At 50.2% G+C, this 18,719-nt stretch overlaps 1 protein-coding gene across 1 annotated transcript; it reads right to left on the reverse strand.

The window, feature by feature from the left end:
- Positions 1-331: 331 nt before the first annotated feature.
- LOC144119203 (uncharacterized) lies at positions 332-18,347 on the reverse strand. Its single transcript, XM_077651884.1, has 6 exons — positions 18,259-18,347; positions 4,947-5,091; positions 4,077-4,109; positions 2,247-2,356; positions 797-823; positions 332-475 (listed from the first exon to the last, which is right to left on the reverse strand). The coding sequence occupies exons 2-6, from the start codon at positions 5,036-5,038 to the stop codon at positions 396-398; spliced, it is 342 nt and encodes a 113-aa protein (XP_077508010.1). The 5' UTR covers positions 5,039-5,091; positions 18,259-18,347; the 3' UTR covers positions 332-395.
- Between the last annotated feature and the right edge of the window lie 372 nt (positions 18,348-18,719).

Consider the following 18,719-nt stretch of genomic DNA (forward strand, 5'->3'; position numbering starts at 1 on the left):
TAACACAAGCATTATTGGAGACAGACAAAAAACATTTTTATTTCCCTGTCTGCAAAATTCTGCAGTTGTTAGTTGCGCTAGTTTTGTCCGCTGTTCCTTCTCGTGTGCAGTTTTTGTGCTCAATTCACTTCACTGGTTGGGGTACAGTTTATTTTGTGTTGCATCGGCAGCGCGTGGCAACGCAGAGTTTCGGAAAGCGTGCGGATATTAGTCAGCTGAAAGCCACCAGAGTAGAGTAATAACTAGGAACCTCTTCGCACCGGCTAACTGTTTATTCCGGCGCACAATAATCACCCCACGTATAGATGCCGATCAGGGCAGACAGAGACTCTTTGTACTGTCAGAAATTGTAAAATTTATTTTCCTTTCCGTTATTTATTTTCGTTTAAGTTCTTCTACATTTGGAACATCAACAGATGTAGGCATTCAAAATTGTACAAGAAGCTCTCTGGCCAGAGGAACTTAATCGTGGATCCTGCAACGAGAATTAGAAAAAGTCAGCAACATCAACACAAGAATAAAACTCCTCCCGACGCATATGTGGCGCATCTCTGGAGCTGAAAAAAAAACACCCACACAACACTAGCACCCTTTGACGCCTGCTATTCAGCGGGCGCCACTGCGAGAACACGGCAGGCTCTCCTCCCGAGACCCTGCCGATGTTCTCGAAGCTAAGAAGCGCGACCCGATGTTGCATTCACAAAGCTATACAACAGAATCACAAAAAGGTAGTTAGTTCAACTGCACTCACCGTCAAAGGGCTTAAAGACAAGAGAGGAAACAGTGCAATACTTACTTATTATCCCCGTCGGCTGAACCCCAACTGTGGAAAGAGAAGACAATGTTTACGCCTTCGACAGCGGTCCAGCGAACGCCACAAAAAAAGGGTGGAAATAATGTTCAGCTGAGCAAAACACATGCCAAAAATGAATACGAAAGCGACTGGAGTTAATGCTGAAGAAAATTTGCTGCTAAGCGAAGCCGCGTTTGCGAAAGGGGTGCCAAAACTAAAAGCATTTAGAAGATGCTCTGGAGGCTAAGACACAGCCTTGATGCATCACGAAATATCTGAGAAAATGAGCGTATAAAAGCGCATTTCAGACGGAAACTTCGACATTTTGAAGAGAAAGAAAAGGATGCTGGCGTCTCCAGTAACGCTAATGCTTTTTTGATTAACTGGTACTCTTTTAAACCCTGAAACTTATGTTCTCTCAAGATTCCTTTTGCAACACGTCAGCATGAGTGTTTAAATTATGTAAGCGGAGCTTGCGGCGCATAAGTCCCCCTGTGTATGAAGACGTGTAAATTCAGTGCTCCTCATTTAAACTTCTTTTTCGTGTTTTCAACGTCAATTAACGCCGCAAAGCACACAGTCGTAATCTGCACTTCGCCTGCATTGAAATGCAGATCAGGATTCTACTGTACTCTATAAGGAGCGGCAAACATTTCGCCACAGTTAGCCTCGAAATTAGCGATTGCCACACGCTGTGCCTCATGTTAGAAAGCAAACGAAAGAGAAGTCAGCAGCTTCTGGAGCATATACTGCATAGCTTTGGAAACGCTATCCTGTCTACCTGTTGAGTGATTCTAGATGGTAGTTCCCGCTTAAGGAGTGCTTGAGACGCAGCGCCCATTAAACTACTCAGCAGGGTGCTGTACAGACCTGGTTTATGTTTACTGAGTGCCATCAGTTTACTCCTGCAATATTTTACTGCCGTGTTCCAGTCACGACCAAATACGAATTAGTGCTGAAAGCGCGCCTTCGATGATAGACGACCGCCAGCAATCGTGGCTTTGTACCGGTCGGGCGCTGTTGCTTGCAGATTTTCCTTTTACAGAGGGAATCCTGATGTGTGGCTGATGATATCCGAAAGGCTTGTCAAAACAGACGATAATGTCTAATTCATGGCAGGGCTATTCTCAGAGCTGGTGTATACGGTCCTTAAAGTTCATTAGAATGTGCCAATTCGTCCTAAGTCCTGCTGAAGCGTCGCGGACATCTGCAAGGAGGAAGCAGTCCTCGGCAGTATACTCTCGTGAGTCCAGTAACCCCTGAAAGACAATGTAACCGCCCTCAGCAGCGTCGTTGCACTCCATAATCTTGTTTGTTTCATTACCTTCGCAGTTGAGAAATGAGTCTTTCCACTGACTAATATTCTCGCCATAACCACGCTTTTCTCTTGCATTGAGGCGATCAGTGTGCATAGCCCGGATTTGTGCGAGGGAACGCGACGGCAATAACTCACGGTCCTCCGAGAGCAGCGCGAAGAGGATGGCGAACAGCGTGCAGCTGATGAGGACCAGCAGGGCGCTCATGGCGATCAGCACGAACCGCTCGCGGCTGTTTGTCACGGAGCTGCAGAGGAACGCCAAGGGAACTATACAGAAGCCAGACTTGCATTCGTCGTCCACGTGGTAATCTTTGATGAGCGTTTTTTTATCTTCGCGGCAACACAGTGACGGCCTTTAGGCGAAAGTGCTCCTGAATTTCAGTGCTAAGGTGGTTTATGGTTATGGCGATTTAATATTCCAAAGCGACCTAGGCTACGAGGATGGCCGTACTGAAGGAGCACTGACATCGCACAGTACCCAGGCCTCTAGAATTTTGCCTCCATCGAAATTGAGATCAGCGCTAAGAGAAAGCCGGAGAGAATAGGTAGAAGCAATAGAGCAATGGAAATCACCTGCATACTTGCAACGTGTTGCAGCAGCATTTGCACAGTTTTATTCCCACGCTTTATTTTAAAGGCAAAATGACGCCTTTAAAGCGCCTTGCGCGACCTGCAATCGAAATGAGACCTTGGCGGCGGGCATCCTTCCACCTTTCTTTCAGTTACACACGAGCTCTCGAAATAAGCACCACCTGAAAGAGACACCATCTGTGGGGCTGGTGTAATTCAGGCGCCGCCGTAATGAGTACATACCGATGCGGAAGACAACGCGATAATTGTTGTTTTAGCATAACTGCCGAAATGCCATGGATATTTCTCAGGAGCGAATTAGCCAGAGTTCTCCCACTCGACATGACCCATAATAGCCATGGTTTGATGATGGCACAGTCAATATCAGATGCTCACTGGCAACTCTGGGCCTACTTAGGGCCACGCTTTGCCAGTGGCTTTCTAATGTTGGCCCGCTGTCATGTGCTACCTGGATAGCGCCGTCGAGAGGGCCCACACGCCCGTCTATACCTTATCCCTAACCCCTGCTCTTACCCATTGTCATATGACAAATAAATGTTTGTTGCTCATCCTTCACTTTTGAAGGAGGCTGCTATTCGTGCTACGTTTCGGTTAGAAATTTTTTTTGGCTACAGTGGAACTGAAACCGGCCTATTTACAATAGCCAGTCGACATTGGTTGCCATTAACTGCCCTGCAAACGAACACAAGTACCACCCTGCACGTTGAACTGGTCCTGAGGCTAATATGATCGTTTCTTTATGGTGAGTGTCAAGCAGGGGCAGCAAGCTGCAACCAGTGGAATGCAAGCAGACCAGGACAGAAAAGTTAAAAAAAAGCTGAGGCATGCTCTAGGATAAAGCTAGCAGACTACCAGTTCTCGTCTCGCGTACTCTACGCTCTGGCCAGAAATCGCACCTAGATACTTTAAGCACTCCCAAAATGAGAAATAAATGTGTCAAAGAATCGAGCCATTAAAGTGTATCCTCGGCACGTTTCCCTGAGCGGCAGTGACTCGAAACTTGCTAGAAGAGGTCACCGAGAATATATACTTTAGTGAGTTGCTTATGCCCATGTGTGAAGTGCGCATTTTATTTGTTGCGATAAAATTACACCACTAAGAGCAGCATAAGCTTCACTTCGCTACTTTCATGCCAAATTCTTATCTGGCAAATTTACCGCCGTCAGCCGATGGTAAGCTGTAAACAGGCATGACGCAAATGACTCACAGCTGTTCGAACTCTCGCAGTCAACGTTTACTCTCCTGAGGATAAGTTCACGTGGTTTACATGAATTCAACGTAACGCAGTCTTAAACCGCTCTTAAAAGAAGGTAAAGCACAACAAATGAAGAGTCCACATAGTTCATGTTCAGCGATATGGGGCGCACAACTCACGTGGTTTCTCTCGTAATAACCTGGACGTTCCTCCTGAAAAACCAAAAGGACAAATTGAACCTCTTATGTCATCCATCGTTGTGGTATTCGCTACCTACCTGCACAAGAATTTGTCTACACGAGCGAAATCTATGCGTGTGCGCTGACTTGTGCTCATAGAAGGCTTTTCCTCGCGCCAACGTTGGAATACTAGCAGGTATTAGACGGCAACATAGTGCCACCTTTTTTTTTTAAATCTCGTTGCAGGAGAAGTCAAGGTGCACGAAGAATATGTTCAGCGGGACGTAAAGCAGAGTGTTGTAACAACTTCTCGGCATATGGTGCTATCGCGCCGATAATAGTTTTAGTAGAGCATAGCGGCCACTACTTAATTGGCATCGAAATTAAAGCTGTCCATTGTAAGTGGATAGAACAATATTTGCATGGCTGGCGGAAATTTATAGGCAATGAGCTCAACTGCAACAGTGGCACGAAAGACACTCTCCTCATTGTTATCATCAGCCGAGCTGCTTCCACTTCAACACAAATGCCTCTTCCAGTGAACTCCACTCAACCCTGCACTGCACCGCTGTTACGCTTTAATTATGTTGAATCCACTCCATTACCACAACGGACCATCGGTTCTCCGAAGATTCCAATATTGGAAGACTACAGGAAGACCTCCAAGCCGCTGAAAATACGACACGCCCAGATGAGCACGGCACAGGTTCCAGTTTGTGTCGTTTAGTGCGCCTGCCTATTTCTGTCCGGTTTTTATTTTTTCTGGATACTGTGACACTTGCGATACGAATGACAATGCTCGTACTTTCAAAGGAAGCCACGTCCACGGATGACCATGCAGTGATGTCATTGCCTACATGGGCGACTCACAAGTATCCGCTGGGGCTGACGGTGTCGCTGGGGGAGAGGGGCGATTCCTCCTCGGGTAAGCGGTACGTGACCACCGTCCCGGCGGCGGCCATGGCTACCCGGCCTCTTGCCCTCCTCCTGCTGATGCCCCTCGCTCAGTGCGGCCCTGCGAAAACCGATGCAGAGGGTAACGGACGAGAGCAATTAAGTTATCCACCAACGCCCGCGTACCTGCGTACATTTAAGGCGAAAGCTTTTAATGGCTCATACTAGCGGCCATGGATCTGTCCGGCATCCGCTACATCCAGCAACTAAACCCTCACTTGTCTCATCAGTGCGCACATGATTTGTGCGTCCTCAGAAACTGTCCGCCTCACCTGTTCATCAAATGACGTCATCGGCGCTGTGAATAAAAGGAAACCGGGGTCTAGGCCGGGAATCGAACCAGGCCCTTTGGAGTTAGAGATGGAGACGCTTCAACTCCGCCGCGACGGCAATTTACGGCGACAGCAAGGCTTTCGCCTTCACGCGCGTAAGGTGACTTAAGTGCTGCCCTCATTGTTTAGACAATGCTTCTCAGTATCTTGCCTTCACCGGAAGCAGATTTAGGAACTTTCTGACGTCGGCACCCCGTAGACAACAGAACGTGCAGGAGGAAATCTTCAAGCGAGCAGTCAGCGGTAACTTTGCTAAAGCGTTCTCTTAGCTGTTCAGGCGGCCTTCAAACAACGCATAAAACTGCCTAAGTAAGAAAACACTATTTTTACGCGATAGTGTTAAGGAGCACGCGTCTCAGAAGATCGGAAGTCGCCGGCGTCGTTGACCGCGGTCGAAAAATCAACGAAAAATCTGCCGAGAAGCAACATAGGAGGCAGGTGGACCACCTGGGTGACGTGTCCTTGTGGCGTCACAATACAACCTGCCCACCGGAATATGAGCAAAGTGCACACCGTGTCAGTTAAATCAATGATTAGTCGCGAGAGGCTGCACGGGAAGAGGAACCTGGTTCGCGCAGGTCACGCCACTGTCAACACCTGCCATCGCAGGACAGTGGCGCATAGCTGAATCGCAGCGTTACTTCACCAATTTTAAACTTGAAATTGTTTTTTGAGGAAAGGAAATGGCGTAGTATCCGTCTCACATCTCGGCCGAAACCTGAACCTCGCTGTTAAGGGAAAGGATAAAGGAAGGAGTGAAAGAAGAAAGGAAGAAAATGGTGCAGTAGTGAAGTCTCAGGAATATTTTCGACCACCTGGGAATCTTTACCGTGCACTGAAATCGCACCGCCAGGGATCCCACGAGGACTCCCAGGGATCTATGAATTTGAAATTGAAAAAGATCAGCTCTGGATATATGCGCATTAACTCATTAAGGCTATCTCTTCATACCCCTAAGGTGGAGATTAACTATCCCCTCCAAATTTTAGTGCGAAGGCAATTCTAGCCGCACTGCTCGGGTTTTAACGGTGTGTGTGTGTGTGTGTGTGTGCGTGTGTGTGTGTGTGTGTGTGTGTGTGTGTGTGTGTGTGCGTGCGTGCGTGCGTGCGCGTGTGTGTGTGTGTGTGTGTGTGTGAGAGAGAGAGAGAGAGAGATCGGAGGCCGACAGCGGGAACAGACGAGCCCGGCAGGCGCCATCGAACTATGTTTGACCCAAAGGTGCTGTCGTCCTGAGAAGAGGATTTGGAACGGCTCCTGGCGACTGTGAGCTGTGACGAAAGGCCTCTCATCCGGTCGTCCGGAGTATGGAATGCGGCATTGCTCCTAAACTGCTCCCTCACGTGGACCGGCAGAAAGACGCGAACAAAGGCGCCGAACCCGCCTCGCTCGCTTGCACGTGCGGCCAGACAAAGCGGGGGCGGACACGGCTGTTTCATCTTACCCTCGGGAATGCCCGGGGGCGTCAGGACGCATCTTTACACGGAGAGGATCACCGCCTGCTAAGCCAACTACCTTGTGCACATGATCAACCCGTCGGGAAACACATTCCAGGACGCCTTTTTCCCACGGAGGGGGTCACTGCCTGCTAAGCCTACGACCTTGCGAACCTGCTCAACCGGTCGGAAACAATTCCAGGACCTCAAGGCGCCAGGATTCCTTGTCGCCTGTGCACGTGTTTGTGGGGGCGGAGCGGTCACGGGGTTAGGGAAGAGACTATGAAGAGTGTCTTCCCATTGGACGCTTGATCAGCCACCGGTTTCCCTAGCTAGGTGCCTAGGGAATATCCACTGTATTTAAGCCGCGATTTGGCTGGTTTCACGGCACTCCATCTCTGACTTTTGGTCTCCCTGCTTCTGTTGTAAATATGTAAATAAACCTTCAAGTTTTCCGACCTTCCTGAAGGCTTCCCTCCTCGTCTGCAGAGTTCATCGTCATGCGGTGAAGACTTCGGTCCCGATACCCAAGCATATCAAATGGTTGGCAGCGGTGGGATGGTCTGCGCCTGGTCCTGACTCTGGTATGGTAAGAGCGCGGTCTTTCTCTTGGAGCATTGCCAGGTTTTACAACTTTGGAAGATTGTTAGCCTAGGTAATCGAAGGTTGGTATAAGAGGCAGCCGGGGCTCCTCTGACCACGTGAGTAGAGACTTGCCGTTGCATAAATAGTCATGGACTGGAAGAAGCTGCGCAAACCAGACCTAGTTCTCGTATGCGGGGAATTGGGCATTGATTGTGGGTCGATCCGTAGAAAACCTGAATTGATTAGGGCAATTGAGGATTCCGGTGCGGACGAGGAGGAGATAGTAGAATATTGGGAGCTAATTAAGGAGGAGTTGGAGAAGGAAAGGGAACAAAAGAAGCGATAGGATGAACAAAAGAAGCGAGAGGATGAAGAAAAAAGGAAGCGAGAAGAGAAAGAAAGAAAGCGCGAAGAGCAGGAAAGGGAGCACGAAAGGAAGCGCGAACAGCAGGAAAGGGAGCACGAAAGGAAGCGCGAAGAGCACGAGAGGAAGCGCGAAGAGCATGAAAGAGAGATCGAGAAAAAACGGCTCGATCTACAGATAGCTCAGGCTGCACAGGCAGAACGCACTAGGCTAGAGGTGCCGAACACAGTGGCAAGCCAGGCAGCATTAAAAATAAAAATAAAGCACCTCTTGCAACCGTACAAACTCGGAGAGGACGTAGGGTTCTTTCTCGTGAACTTTGAGCGGGCATGTGAAAGTTGCGAGTTCCCGACCGAGTCTTGGCCGCAGAAACTTCTGACTATTCTTCCATGTGAGGCGGCCCAAGTACTCGCTCGTCTGGCAAAAAAGAGGCGGCAGACTATACTAAAGTAAAAGCAGCACTCCTAAAAATGTATCGCCTGTCCGCAGAGGCCTTTCGGCGCCACTTCAGGGAAGCCAGAAAACAGCCTAACCAGTCATTTCCGGATTTTGCGTATAACCTTAAGGCAGACCTGAAGGAATGGCTAAAGGGAGAACAGGCTTACGGAACTCACGATAAAGTAATAGAGGTGATCTGCCTAGAGCCGTTTTTTGGCTCTTTGAGGGAAGAAATGCGCGTGTAGGTGCAGGACAGGCCGGGAAATAAAACCCTAGAAAGTGCAGCAGAGCTGGCCGAAGAGTTCCATGCCATGCGCGCAGCAGAGGGTGCGCGTGCCCCCGTAAGCCCCGAAGTAGAAAAGAAATTTCTACGGATCCAGACAGGAGGGGCAGCAAGCCGCAACTGGGAGCGGAACGAGGGCCACAAAGGAGAATCAAGCAACCCCACAAAGGGGGCGACCGAAAAAGAGAGGGATAAGGCTTTTGAAGCCAGAAAGAAACCAGTGTGTTTCCGTTGTCACGAGCCCGGTCACTTCGCCCGCGCTTGCAGGAAGCAGGAAATCGTTTTCTCCTTGGTGGAGGCGGGCGATGAGAACATGCGCCTGCTAGAGCCATACCTGAAAGACATGCAGGTTAATGGAAAACCGTGCCGGGCTCTGAGGGACTCAGCGGCCACCATGGACGTAATCCACCCCACGTACGTGAACGCAGCTGATTTTACTGGGGAATGTGCATGGATTAGGCAGGTGGCCGAAGAGAATAGCGCATGCTTGCCGATCGCACGAGTTAGAATAGAGGGCCCGTTTGGCGTTCTGGAAACGGAGGCAGCGGTATCACGGAATCTGCCGGAAAATTTTCCGTACCTCTTTTCAAATCGGTCGGAGCAGATGCTCCAGGAAGAGGGTCGTAATTTCGGCGATCGAACCGTCCAGGCGCTCACTCGGGCGAAGGCTCGCGAGATTGCAGTTGAAGTAAATCGTAGGAAGAACGAAGGCTCTCCCACGACGGGTCAGGCAGGGGGCAAACCCAGGAGGCGATGCTTCTGAGACGAGCGGAGTGGCTCGCGGCAGGAACAGAGGCGACGCCGAGTGCAAGGAACCAGTCTCTGAGCCGCAGGGCGACTCAGTGGGGGTCGGGTCAAATGTCGTGCAGCCACGCTTGGAACCCTTTTTGGATCTGGCCAAAATCGATAGAGACATGATTGCAGCCGAGCAGGCGGCGGACGTTACACTTCGCGATTTATCCAGCCGGACAAGCGAAGAAAGTGTAGCAACGAAAAACATTACGATCCGTAACCGTTCCGGAGTGTTGTATCGATATTACAAGGACTCAAAGGGGGTCCAGTTTGATCAGCTCGTGGTGCCGCAGAAATACAGCGCAGGCATCCTTAAATTGTGCCATGGTGGGGGTTGGTCTTGCCACCTTGGAGTGAAGAAAACTAAAGCTACGCTTCTACGGGAGTTTTATTGGCCTGGCTGCTTCAGGGATGTCGAGCAGTTTGTAAAGTCCTGCGACACCTGTCAGCGTGTCGGAAAGCCAGGGGATTTGAGGAAGGCTCCGATGAAGCTAGTGCCCGTGATTAGAGAACCCTTCCGTCGTTTGGTGGTGGACGTAGTCGGTCCTCTACCAGTGACTCAGTCGGGCTACCGCTACATACTATGATCTGTCCGGCGACCAAGTTCCCCGAGGCAGTTCCGCTCAAGGAGGTGAACTCGGTGGGCATTGTTGACGGGTTGTTGTCGACATTTTCCCGCGTTGGCTTTCCGGTTGAGTTACAAAGCGAGCAGGGAAGCGTCTTCACGAGCGCACTGACTACAACCTTCCTGGAAAAATGTGGAATACGCATAGTTCATAGCTCGGTCAGACACCCTCAGAGTAACAGCGTCGAAGCGTGGCATTCGGTTTTGAAGCGCGTGCTAAGAGCTATGTGCTATGAGCATCATAAGGACTGGGAAGCTGCCTGCCAGCAACGATGTTTGCGCTCCGCTCGGTGCCGCATGAGGCCACGGGCTTCATCCCGGCGGAACTGGTGTACGGGCGATCGCTGAGATCCCCCCTTCGGATGTTAAGAGAGGCCTGGGTGGGAACCGGCGACGACCCTATCGTGGTGGAGTATGTGCTGAGCTTGCTTGATCGACTTCACTCGTGTCAGGAGATGCTAGTGAATAACATAAAGTCCGCTCAGCAAATAGCAAAGCGGCACTATGACCGAAATGCGCGCCAGCGTACGTTTGCTGTAGGTGACAAAGTGTTGATTTTAGCTACTTCACGGGCAAACAAACTCGCTGTTCAGTGGGAAGGGCCTGCCGAGGTAGTTGAAAAGCTATCCGACGTTAACTATGTGGTTAGGATGGCAGGCCGGAGAAAGGAAACGAGGGTTTATCACTCCGATCTCATGAAACCTTACAGGGAACGCGAAGCCATTGTCCACCTTGCACTAAATGTACCAGAAGAAGTGGAAACAGAATTTGTGTTTCCAGGGGGCGAGACCGAATCACAACCCTTCAAAAACCTGCTCGAGAGGATTCGGGCGGAGGAGAGCGTGAGTGCAGAGAAACGGGGGGACCTGCAGCGACTGCTGGGCGAGTTCCAGGCTGTTTTTTCGGACCAGCCAGGAAGAACGGATCTCATAGAACACGACATTGAGCTGACATCGGACGAAGCGATTCGCTCTAGGCCCTACCGAGTCTCTCCGCGGCAGAAGGAAATTTTAGCTTCTGAAATAGAACGGATGCTAGAGATGGGGATTATAGTTACGTCAGACAGTGAATATACCTCTCCCCTCATGTTGGTGCAGGTGCCTGGCAAGGACCCGAGACCTTGCATTGATTACCGCCGGCTAAATGCTATAACACGCGACCAGCTGTACCCAATTCCTAATTTGGAGGAAAGAGTCGAGACGGTTGGCCGGGCCACCTATGTGTCAACCCTTGACTTAACGCGGGGATACTGGCAAGTGCCCCTGACAGAAAGAGCGAGCCGTTACGCGGCGTTTATCTCACCCATGGGTACCTTCCGACCGCTCGTGATGAGCTTTGGGCTAAAAAACGCCCCCTTTTACTTTTCCCGTTTAATGGATCGTGTTCTCAGGGGGACGGAAGACTTTGGGCTTCCTTACCTCGACGACATAGCGGTTTTCTCGCACAGCTGGGAGGAACATTTGCGTCATTTGCGGGAAGTATTGACCCGGGTGCAGAACTCCGGCCTCATGATCGGGGCTGAAAAGTGCCAGATCGGAAAAGCTGAGGTAGAATACTTAGGGCATGCTATCGGAGGGGGAGCCCGAAGGCCGCTGGACGCAAAGGTGCAAGCCATTCAGGAGTACCGCCGACCTGTGACTAAGACCGATATACGAGCATTCCTAGGTCTAACCGGATATTATCAGAACTGTATCCCCAGCTACTCGGAAATCGCTAGTCCGCTGACGGACAGTCTAAGAAAGGCAGAGCCAGTTCGGGTGATTTGGGACGATGCTAAGGAGAGGTCGTTTAGGGTCTTAAAGGCGGCATTAATGCGGCAACCTGTGCTAAGAGCCCCCGCGTATGACCGCCCCTTCATCCTTCAGTGCGATGCTAGCGACAGGGGCATGGGAGCAGTGTTAAGCCAGCACGACGATCTCGGATCAGAGCATCCGGTTTTGTTGTTTGTGAGCCGAAAATTGACCGCAAGGGAGCAGGCTTACAGCGCGTCTGAGAAAGAATGTGCTTGTTTGGTCTGGGCCACCCAGAGACTGAGGTGCTACCTGGCAGGTTCGAGATTCACCATAGAAACGGATCACTGCCCCTTAACCTGGCTTAGAAATATGTCGCCAAAGAATGGGAGACTTTTGCGCTGGAGTCTAGCGCTTCAAGAGCACAACTTTGAGATCCGCTACCGGAAAGGGCGGGAAAACGGGAATGCCGACGGTCTCAGTCGTAGCTTTCCTGCATAATCTGGCGTAAAATGCCCTAATGCTCGAGAAAAGCTACCGTATCATTTTTGGTTTTTGTTTTGTTTTTTTTCTCTTGCTTCTCCGCACCTACCTCATTGCCGAAAAAAAAGCTTCTAACCAAATTTCAGACGCATGTCTTTTGCGAAAAAAAAGACAAAGCGGAATTATTTTTTGTTCAGCAGACTTCCGGGCGTGAGCTGTTGACGAGGGTTAAGTCATCCAAAATTTGCAGCCATATGGCTCTGTATTAAAGACCTGGCAATGTTCTGAGGCTGGCCTCGTGCTGCCTAGCCGGAGGTAGGGGCTGAGCTCAGATCGGATCGCTAATGCTCCGTTGAGGACACTTGCCAGCTGTGCAGGTCAAGTGGACTGACTACTACGAGGCCGACTGGGACTCTGACGCCCATTCGTGGTGCACCGACCAGCTGAACCACTTCATGGCGTCTTCTTGGCGGCGGACGGATTGTTGTGATCGGAGGCCGACAGCGGGAACAGACGAGCCCGGCAGGCGCCATCGAACTATGCTTGACCCAAAGGTGCTGTCGTCCTGAGAAGAGGATTTGGAACGCTCCTGGCGACTGTGAGCTGTGACGAAAGGCCTCTCATCCGGTCGTCCGGAGTATGGAATGCGGCATTGCTCCTAAACTGCTCCCTCACGTGGACCGGCAGAAAGACGCGAACAAATGCGCCGAACCCGCCTCGCTCGCTTGCACGTGCGGCCAGACAAAGCGGGGGCGGACACGGCTGATTCATCTTACCCTCGGGAATGCCCGGGGGCGTCAGGACGCATATTTACACGGAGAGGATCACCGCCTGCTAAGCCAAGTACCTTGTGCACATGATCAACCCGTCGGGAAACATTCCAGGACGCCTTTTTCCCACGGAGGGGGTCAACGCCTGCTAAGCCTACGACCTTGCGAACCTGCTCAACCGGTCGGAAACAATTCCAGGACCTCAAGGCGCCAGGATTCCTTATCGCCTGTGCACGTGTTTGTGGGGGCGGAGTGGTCACGGGGTTAGGGAAGAGACTATGAAGAGTGTGTCTTCCCATTGGACGCTTGATCAGCCACCGGTTTCCCTAGCTAGGCGCCTTGGGAATATCCACTGTATTTAAGCCGCGATTTGGCTGGTTTCACGGAAACTCCATCTCTGACTTTTGGTCTCCCTGCTTCTGTTGTAAATATGTATATATACCTTCAAGTTTTCCAACCTTCCTGAAGGCTTCCCTCCTCGTCTGCAGAGTTCATCGTCATGCGGTGAAGACTTCGGTCCCGATACCCAAGCATATCTGTGTGTGTGTGTGTGTGTGTGTGTGTGCGTGCGTGTGTGTGTGTGTGTGTGTGTGTGTGTGCGCGCGTGCGTGCGTGCGTGCGTGTGTGTGTGTGTGTGTGTGTGTGTGTGTGTGTGTGTGTGTGTGTGTGTGTGTGTGTGTGTGTGTGTGTGTGTGTGTGCGAGTAGAAAGTAAACGGCTGAATGGGTCAGTGGACACCACACTTGCGCTGTAAGTAGGCGGTGGTGTCCATGTAATATTAAGATATTTATGCACCTTTCCTTTTCTCAAAACCAGTGAAAGGTTTAGCCTTTTTGGTTGTGAGGAAAGGAAAGGGGTATAACTGTCTTCGTGTGCCAGTGGACACCTCAGTTGCGTTTTGAGGTACGCGGCGGTGGGTCAACCTGCAAAAAACCGTGCTTTCGCACAATAATTTCTCACCCGCCGCGATGTCTCGTTGGTTACGGTGCTCGTCCACTGATCCGGAGTTTCCAAGTTTGAACCAGACCGCGGCGGCCGCGTTTCGATGGAGGCGAAACGCTAAGGCACCCGTGTACGGTGCGATGTCATTGCACGTTTAAGATCCTCAGGTGGCCGAAATTATTCCGGAGCCCTCCGCTACGACACCTTTCTTCATTTCTTCTCTCAGTCCCTCCTTTATCCCTTCCCTTACGGCGCGGTTCAGGCGTCCGCCGATATGTGAGACACTTCGCCATTTCCTTTCCCCAGAAATCAATTTTCAATTTTTTCAATATTTCGTTCCTAGCAATGCTAAACCACCGGTCACTTTTTATGCGCTATTTCGACTTTTTTTTTATGGCAGACCGTGCAATGATCGCAGTAAATTTGAAGTTATTACGTGCTAATAACAACATGCGAAACTGGTGATACTTTCAAGAGAATTACGATGGCCTACATAAGTAAAAGCTTTAGCTGATTCTCAAAAAAAAAAAAAAGACGCCAACCAGGCTTCAGGTTTTGGTTTCGATTGCTCGAGGAACTAGAAGAGCTCGCTTTTTGTTATATGCAAGCGGATGCCGTTTCGACTCTCAGCTGTCTCGAGAAGGAGAGAGGCGCAGTGATACCGTTAACACCCTTTAGAAACACTGAATCACGCACACAAATAGAGCAGCGCACCTAAGCACGAAATTAAGCGTACTAATAAAATAATTGTTTCGATATAATGTTCTGAAATTGATTCAGCGCAGTGGTATTAACAGCCAAAATTTTGTTGGTTGTTTTCAGAGCCGGAATCAAGGGCTTTATCAGCTTGCGCTTTGTGAGCCGATTGAGACCTTCCTGAGAGATTAATATCTTGAGCGATCCAATTTAGAACAGGGACTATAAAGGCAACCTTCGCTTGTATTAAAGACCGAAATCAAGCGGCTTCAGTTGCAACACTTTCGTAACTCGACCCAGTCCTACGAAGCGGACTGGGTCGATTATATTTTAGCGATTATGTTTTATAACATTCAAAGACATTCATCTGCAATTTTGTAGCACCAAAAATCCACGCCCCGGCGGCTAGCATCCTCCAATCTGCTCCCCCTGCCAATCGCCACATTACCGTCTTCTGGGTTCCAGCGCACTGCGGACACGCGGGTCACACGGCCGCCCACGAGCAAGCCCGAGCTGTCGTCAGTCGGGCCGTCCACTGCCCCGGGATAGCGCTCGCTCGCGTCGGTACCAAGGCCACGACGATTTTAAGTGACAGCGAAAATGCAGTGAGGAACTTCGGGAAAGGAACTCGGAAGAGGCCAAAAGCGTCCTCGAGGCAAGGCCAATAGAACACAGCATAGAGATAATATGGATTCCAGCGCACGAGACAATTGCAGGAAATGAGGCTGCGCACGAGCTTGCCCGAACTCTCTATCACCAGGCGGTTGTAGAGCAGCCCTCTCGCATAGACATGACAAATAGCTTGATTTCATACCACGAGATCAGAGAACAATATAAGCTGAGCAGGAGTGTCTATCCGCCGATCGACCGTTCCCTCGGAAACGAGGAGGCAATTACGTGGGCAAGATTGCAAGGAAGAAGTCATATAAGCCCCTTCTATGTATACATAACTCTCGAAAAAGGAGATAGACCAATATTGCATAACGTGCGGGGAGAGGGCGCCGACCAAAGGGTAGAAGATAGAGAAGCCTGGGAGACCTTGCTGCGGAGCGAGGACTCCGCTCAAGAGCACCAAGCCATCCGCCTGGCGACTGAGGCCGCGAAGCGAAAATCTATCTTCACCAGACCTTAGTTTGTGAGGCTCCTGAGTAGGGCTCCCTTAGGCCTGCGTGCCGGGGGGTCCAAAAAGGAGCTTCATTTCGGTGGAAATAAAAGTTTCGATGATAAAGATGACGATGATGATGGACTCGCCAAATCTGCCTTCTCCTCACCATTCCGTCACCAAAACCGAACAGGTAATATGGCGTCGACTACAAACAGCCAGCTTGCCCATTCCTTTCCTGCTCTCTATCATGCACAGAGGGCAAAAACTTCAGTCATGTTATTATGCCGAAGCACTAGAGAGGGTTTTATACACACTTATCAAAATTGTCCTAAAAAACCGAAACCTCCACTTCAGTGGATGGAATCACAGCGATGGGAGGCTGGTCTGCTCACAACCGGATCTACAGCTTCGCATCGTGGGTTGGGCCTTGAAGGTCGCCACGGCCCAACAGTGCCGCGGTCATCTAGAGCGGCCCGAGGGCCCATCGCCGTACTACTCATACCCTTCCCCCTTCACCCACCCTCACCTGATCCACTGATGTCGCTCCGATAAAGTTGTTCCCAATGAACCAACTTCAATAGCAGCTGCTTGGTAGTAGAACCTGCCTTGGTAGTAGAATAGTACCTAGAGTGTATAGTTTTTGCATTGTATATTAACCGACTGAACCAACTCGCTGATCAAAGCTGTGAGAAATAGCGAAAGAAATCAGGAACCTGTGAAGCAATGACGCACATTTGATGAAGTTGGTCTTCTTTCGAAGGAATTTTCTTAAAGTACCTATGAAACTTGGCAGTATTCGCTATGTTTTCAGAGTTGTCGCTCCTTCGCCGCCGCTCTTATACGCTTCAGTGACCATCCGGTTGGCTAGCTGCGGGTTCTTGTTCGGCGCTAGCGCGTTTTTTGAGCGTTTCGAGTAGAGTCGATTTTGAACGTCTTTGCTGCTTTATGATCGATGCGACGTCGTTTTTTATCTCACGGAACACGTTACAATACAGAGGGCTTCGATATTTGAACAACGCGGTGTCGTTACTTCGCGCCTAATAATAATAATAATAATAATAATAATAATAATAATAATAATAATAATAATAATAATAATAATAATAATAATAATAATAATAATAATAATAATAATAATAATAATAATAATAATAATAATAATAATAATTCTCTCGCTGGATGGCATTAGAGTTGCGAAAATCGTATTCCAGAACACGCAGTGCATTCCTTCCTCTCAGTTATTCCCAAACAGCCTGAAACGGTGCGATGGTTTATGGGGGTTTAGCGTCCCAAAGCGACTCAGGCTATGTGGGACGCCGTAGTGAAGGGCTCCGGAAATTTTGCCCACCTGGGGTTCTGAGCAACTGGGCTTCGCACAGCACACGAACCTCTGGAATTTCGCCTTCATCTAAATTCGACCCCTATGGCCGGTATATAACAAGCGTGCTTCATGTCTTCAGCCAAGCGCCATTTAGCATTTAACTTTAGCCACCGCTATCTGCCTTTTTCCAGAAACGGCCTCCAAGTGAGAGCACGCTTCTTGTCGGTAAATGCGGGTGTGTTACCTGTTTGTATTGGCTTGGTTTGAAAGACACAATTTTTTTTTCGCACCGGCTTTGAATAGAATCCAGTGAGGCAAGCCAGCGGGAACTGTAAACGTAAACAGAATGTAGATGATTTAACTCCGGTGGCTCATTGGTTATGGTGCCCGGCTGCTGACCGAAAAGACGCAGGTTCGCTTTAACTTGCACTAGAATCGCACAGTACACGGGCCTCTAGAATTTTCGCTTCATCGAAATTCGGCCGCCGCACGTTAGAGAACCCCAGGGGGTCGAAATTACCAGAGCCCTTCACTACGGCGTCCCTCATAGCTGGAGAATGTAGAGTGGCAGACAGCGCAATGCTTATGTCAAACGCCGCCGAGTCCAACAAGCATGCCCTTGGCTCCGGGGAAGTGCAGTAAAGGCGCCTGACCCCCCTCCCCCTTGCGTTAACCAAATGCTAATTGTTCCAGCCAAGTAACAAGGAAGACAGTAAACACATGTGCACACGAATAGAAGAGGAAACAAGCAAGCAAAGATGCACTGCTGACGATGTTAGAGGAACCAACAGTTGGGTCCGACGCGATAAAAAAAATCCTTCCATTTCCTCTGGCAGCGATATGGCCGGAGCCAGAGAAATGCCGACTCGAAGGAAGAAAAATAAAGAAGCTCCCGTTCGTTGAAGTACCGAAGTCGAACAAAGTAAACTCCCCCCTACGCGACATCACAGCACTGAACAGAAGTCCTGTTAACTGGCTGATTATAGAAAAGCGCAAAAGCAAAAAAAAAACAGCCCCGTTGAGTTGGCACAGGAAGGGAAGGCCGGCGACTTGGAGGCGCGTCGTAGCGCAGCAGACGCGGGCAAAGAACGAGCACGTTTGCGATAGAGTTACTTAAGGCAGGTCTCACACGCATCACATTAAGAATTCACCTGATGGATGTGTGGCGCATGTGAGATTGCCCTTGGAATACGTTAAATGAAATGGCGGCTGCGTGATTGAGCAATAAAGGCCAAGCTGAGTCCATGGCTCATGCGGAAAATTCAGCCGCTAAGCCTCGCCGCGCCGGCCTCATATCGAGACGCCGGGTTAGGCATCTGAAATGACGTACCTGTGGCGAGTACTTGAAAGAAGCGGCTGCGATGTCCGGGTTGCCTCGTTGGGTGGCGCAGGACACGGTCGAGCCTGGCAGCACATCGGGCGTCGCAGGCTTGGAATGCCGCTCGCGCAGCCGTGGTGCGAGAACGTGCGGTTCACAGCACGCCCTGGCGCTTCTTCTGCCTCTTCTGCGGGCGACTGGCACCCTCGTCTTCTTTACCGACTTTCCGCGTCAACGTCTAAGCACTGCAGGACCTTCGAATGCTATACGAGAGCGACAACTTCAGTACACAGGACAAGAGGGCGCTGACGAAAAATGTGCCTTGACTCTTGCCTGTTGTTCGAACCCGACCGCGGCGGATGCGTTTTTGTGGAGGCAGAAAGCTAAGGCGCAGGTGTGCTGTGCGATGTCAATGCACGTTTTAGGTCCCCAGGTGGTCGAAATTATTCCGGAACCCTCCACAACGGCACCTC

This window comes from Amblyomma americanum, chromosome 2, assembly GCF_052857255.1.
Source record: "Amblyomma americanum isolate KBUSLIRL-KWMA chromosome 2, ASM5285725v1, whole genome shotgun sequence".
Classification (NCBI taxonomy): domain Eukaryota; kingdom Metazoa; phylum Arthropoda; class Arachnida; order Ixodida; family Ixodidae; genus Amblyomma; species Amblyomma americanum.

What these genes read in the sequence shown, in the direction of transcription:
- LOC144119203 (XM_077651884.1), bottom strand. Translation starts at nt 5,038, where the DNA reads ATGGCCGCCGCCGGGACGGTGGTCACGTACCGCTTACCCGAGGAGGAA. An exon ending in GTCAGCCCCAGCGGATACTT is followed by an intron (nt 4,110 to 4,946) that starts GTGAGTCGCCCA and finishes TTGGTTTTTCAG; the next exon opens with GAGGAACGTCCAGGTTATTA. An exon ending in TCAGCCGACGGGGATAATAA is followed by an intron (nt 476 to 796) that starts GTAAGTATTGCA and finishes TTCTCGTTGCAG; the next exon opens with GATCCACGATTAAGTTCCTC.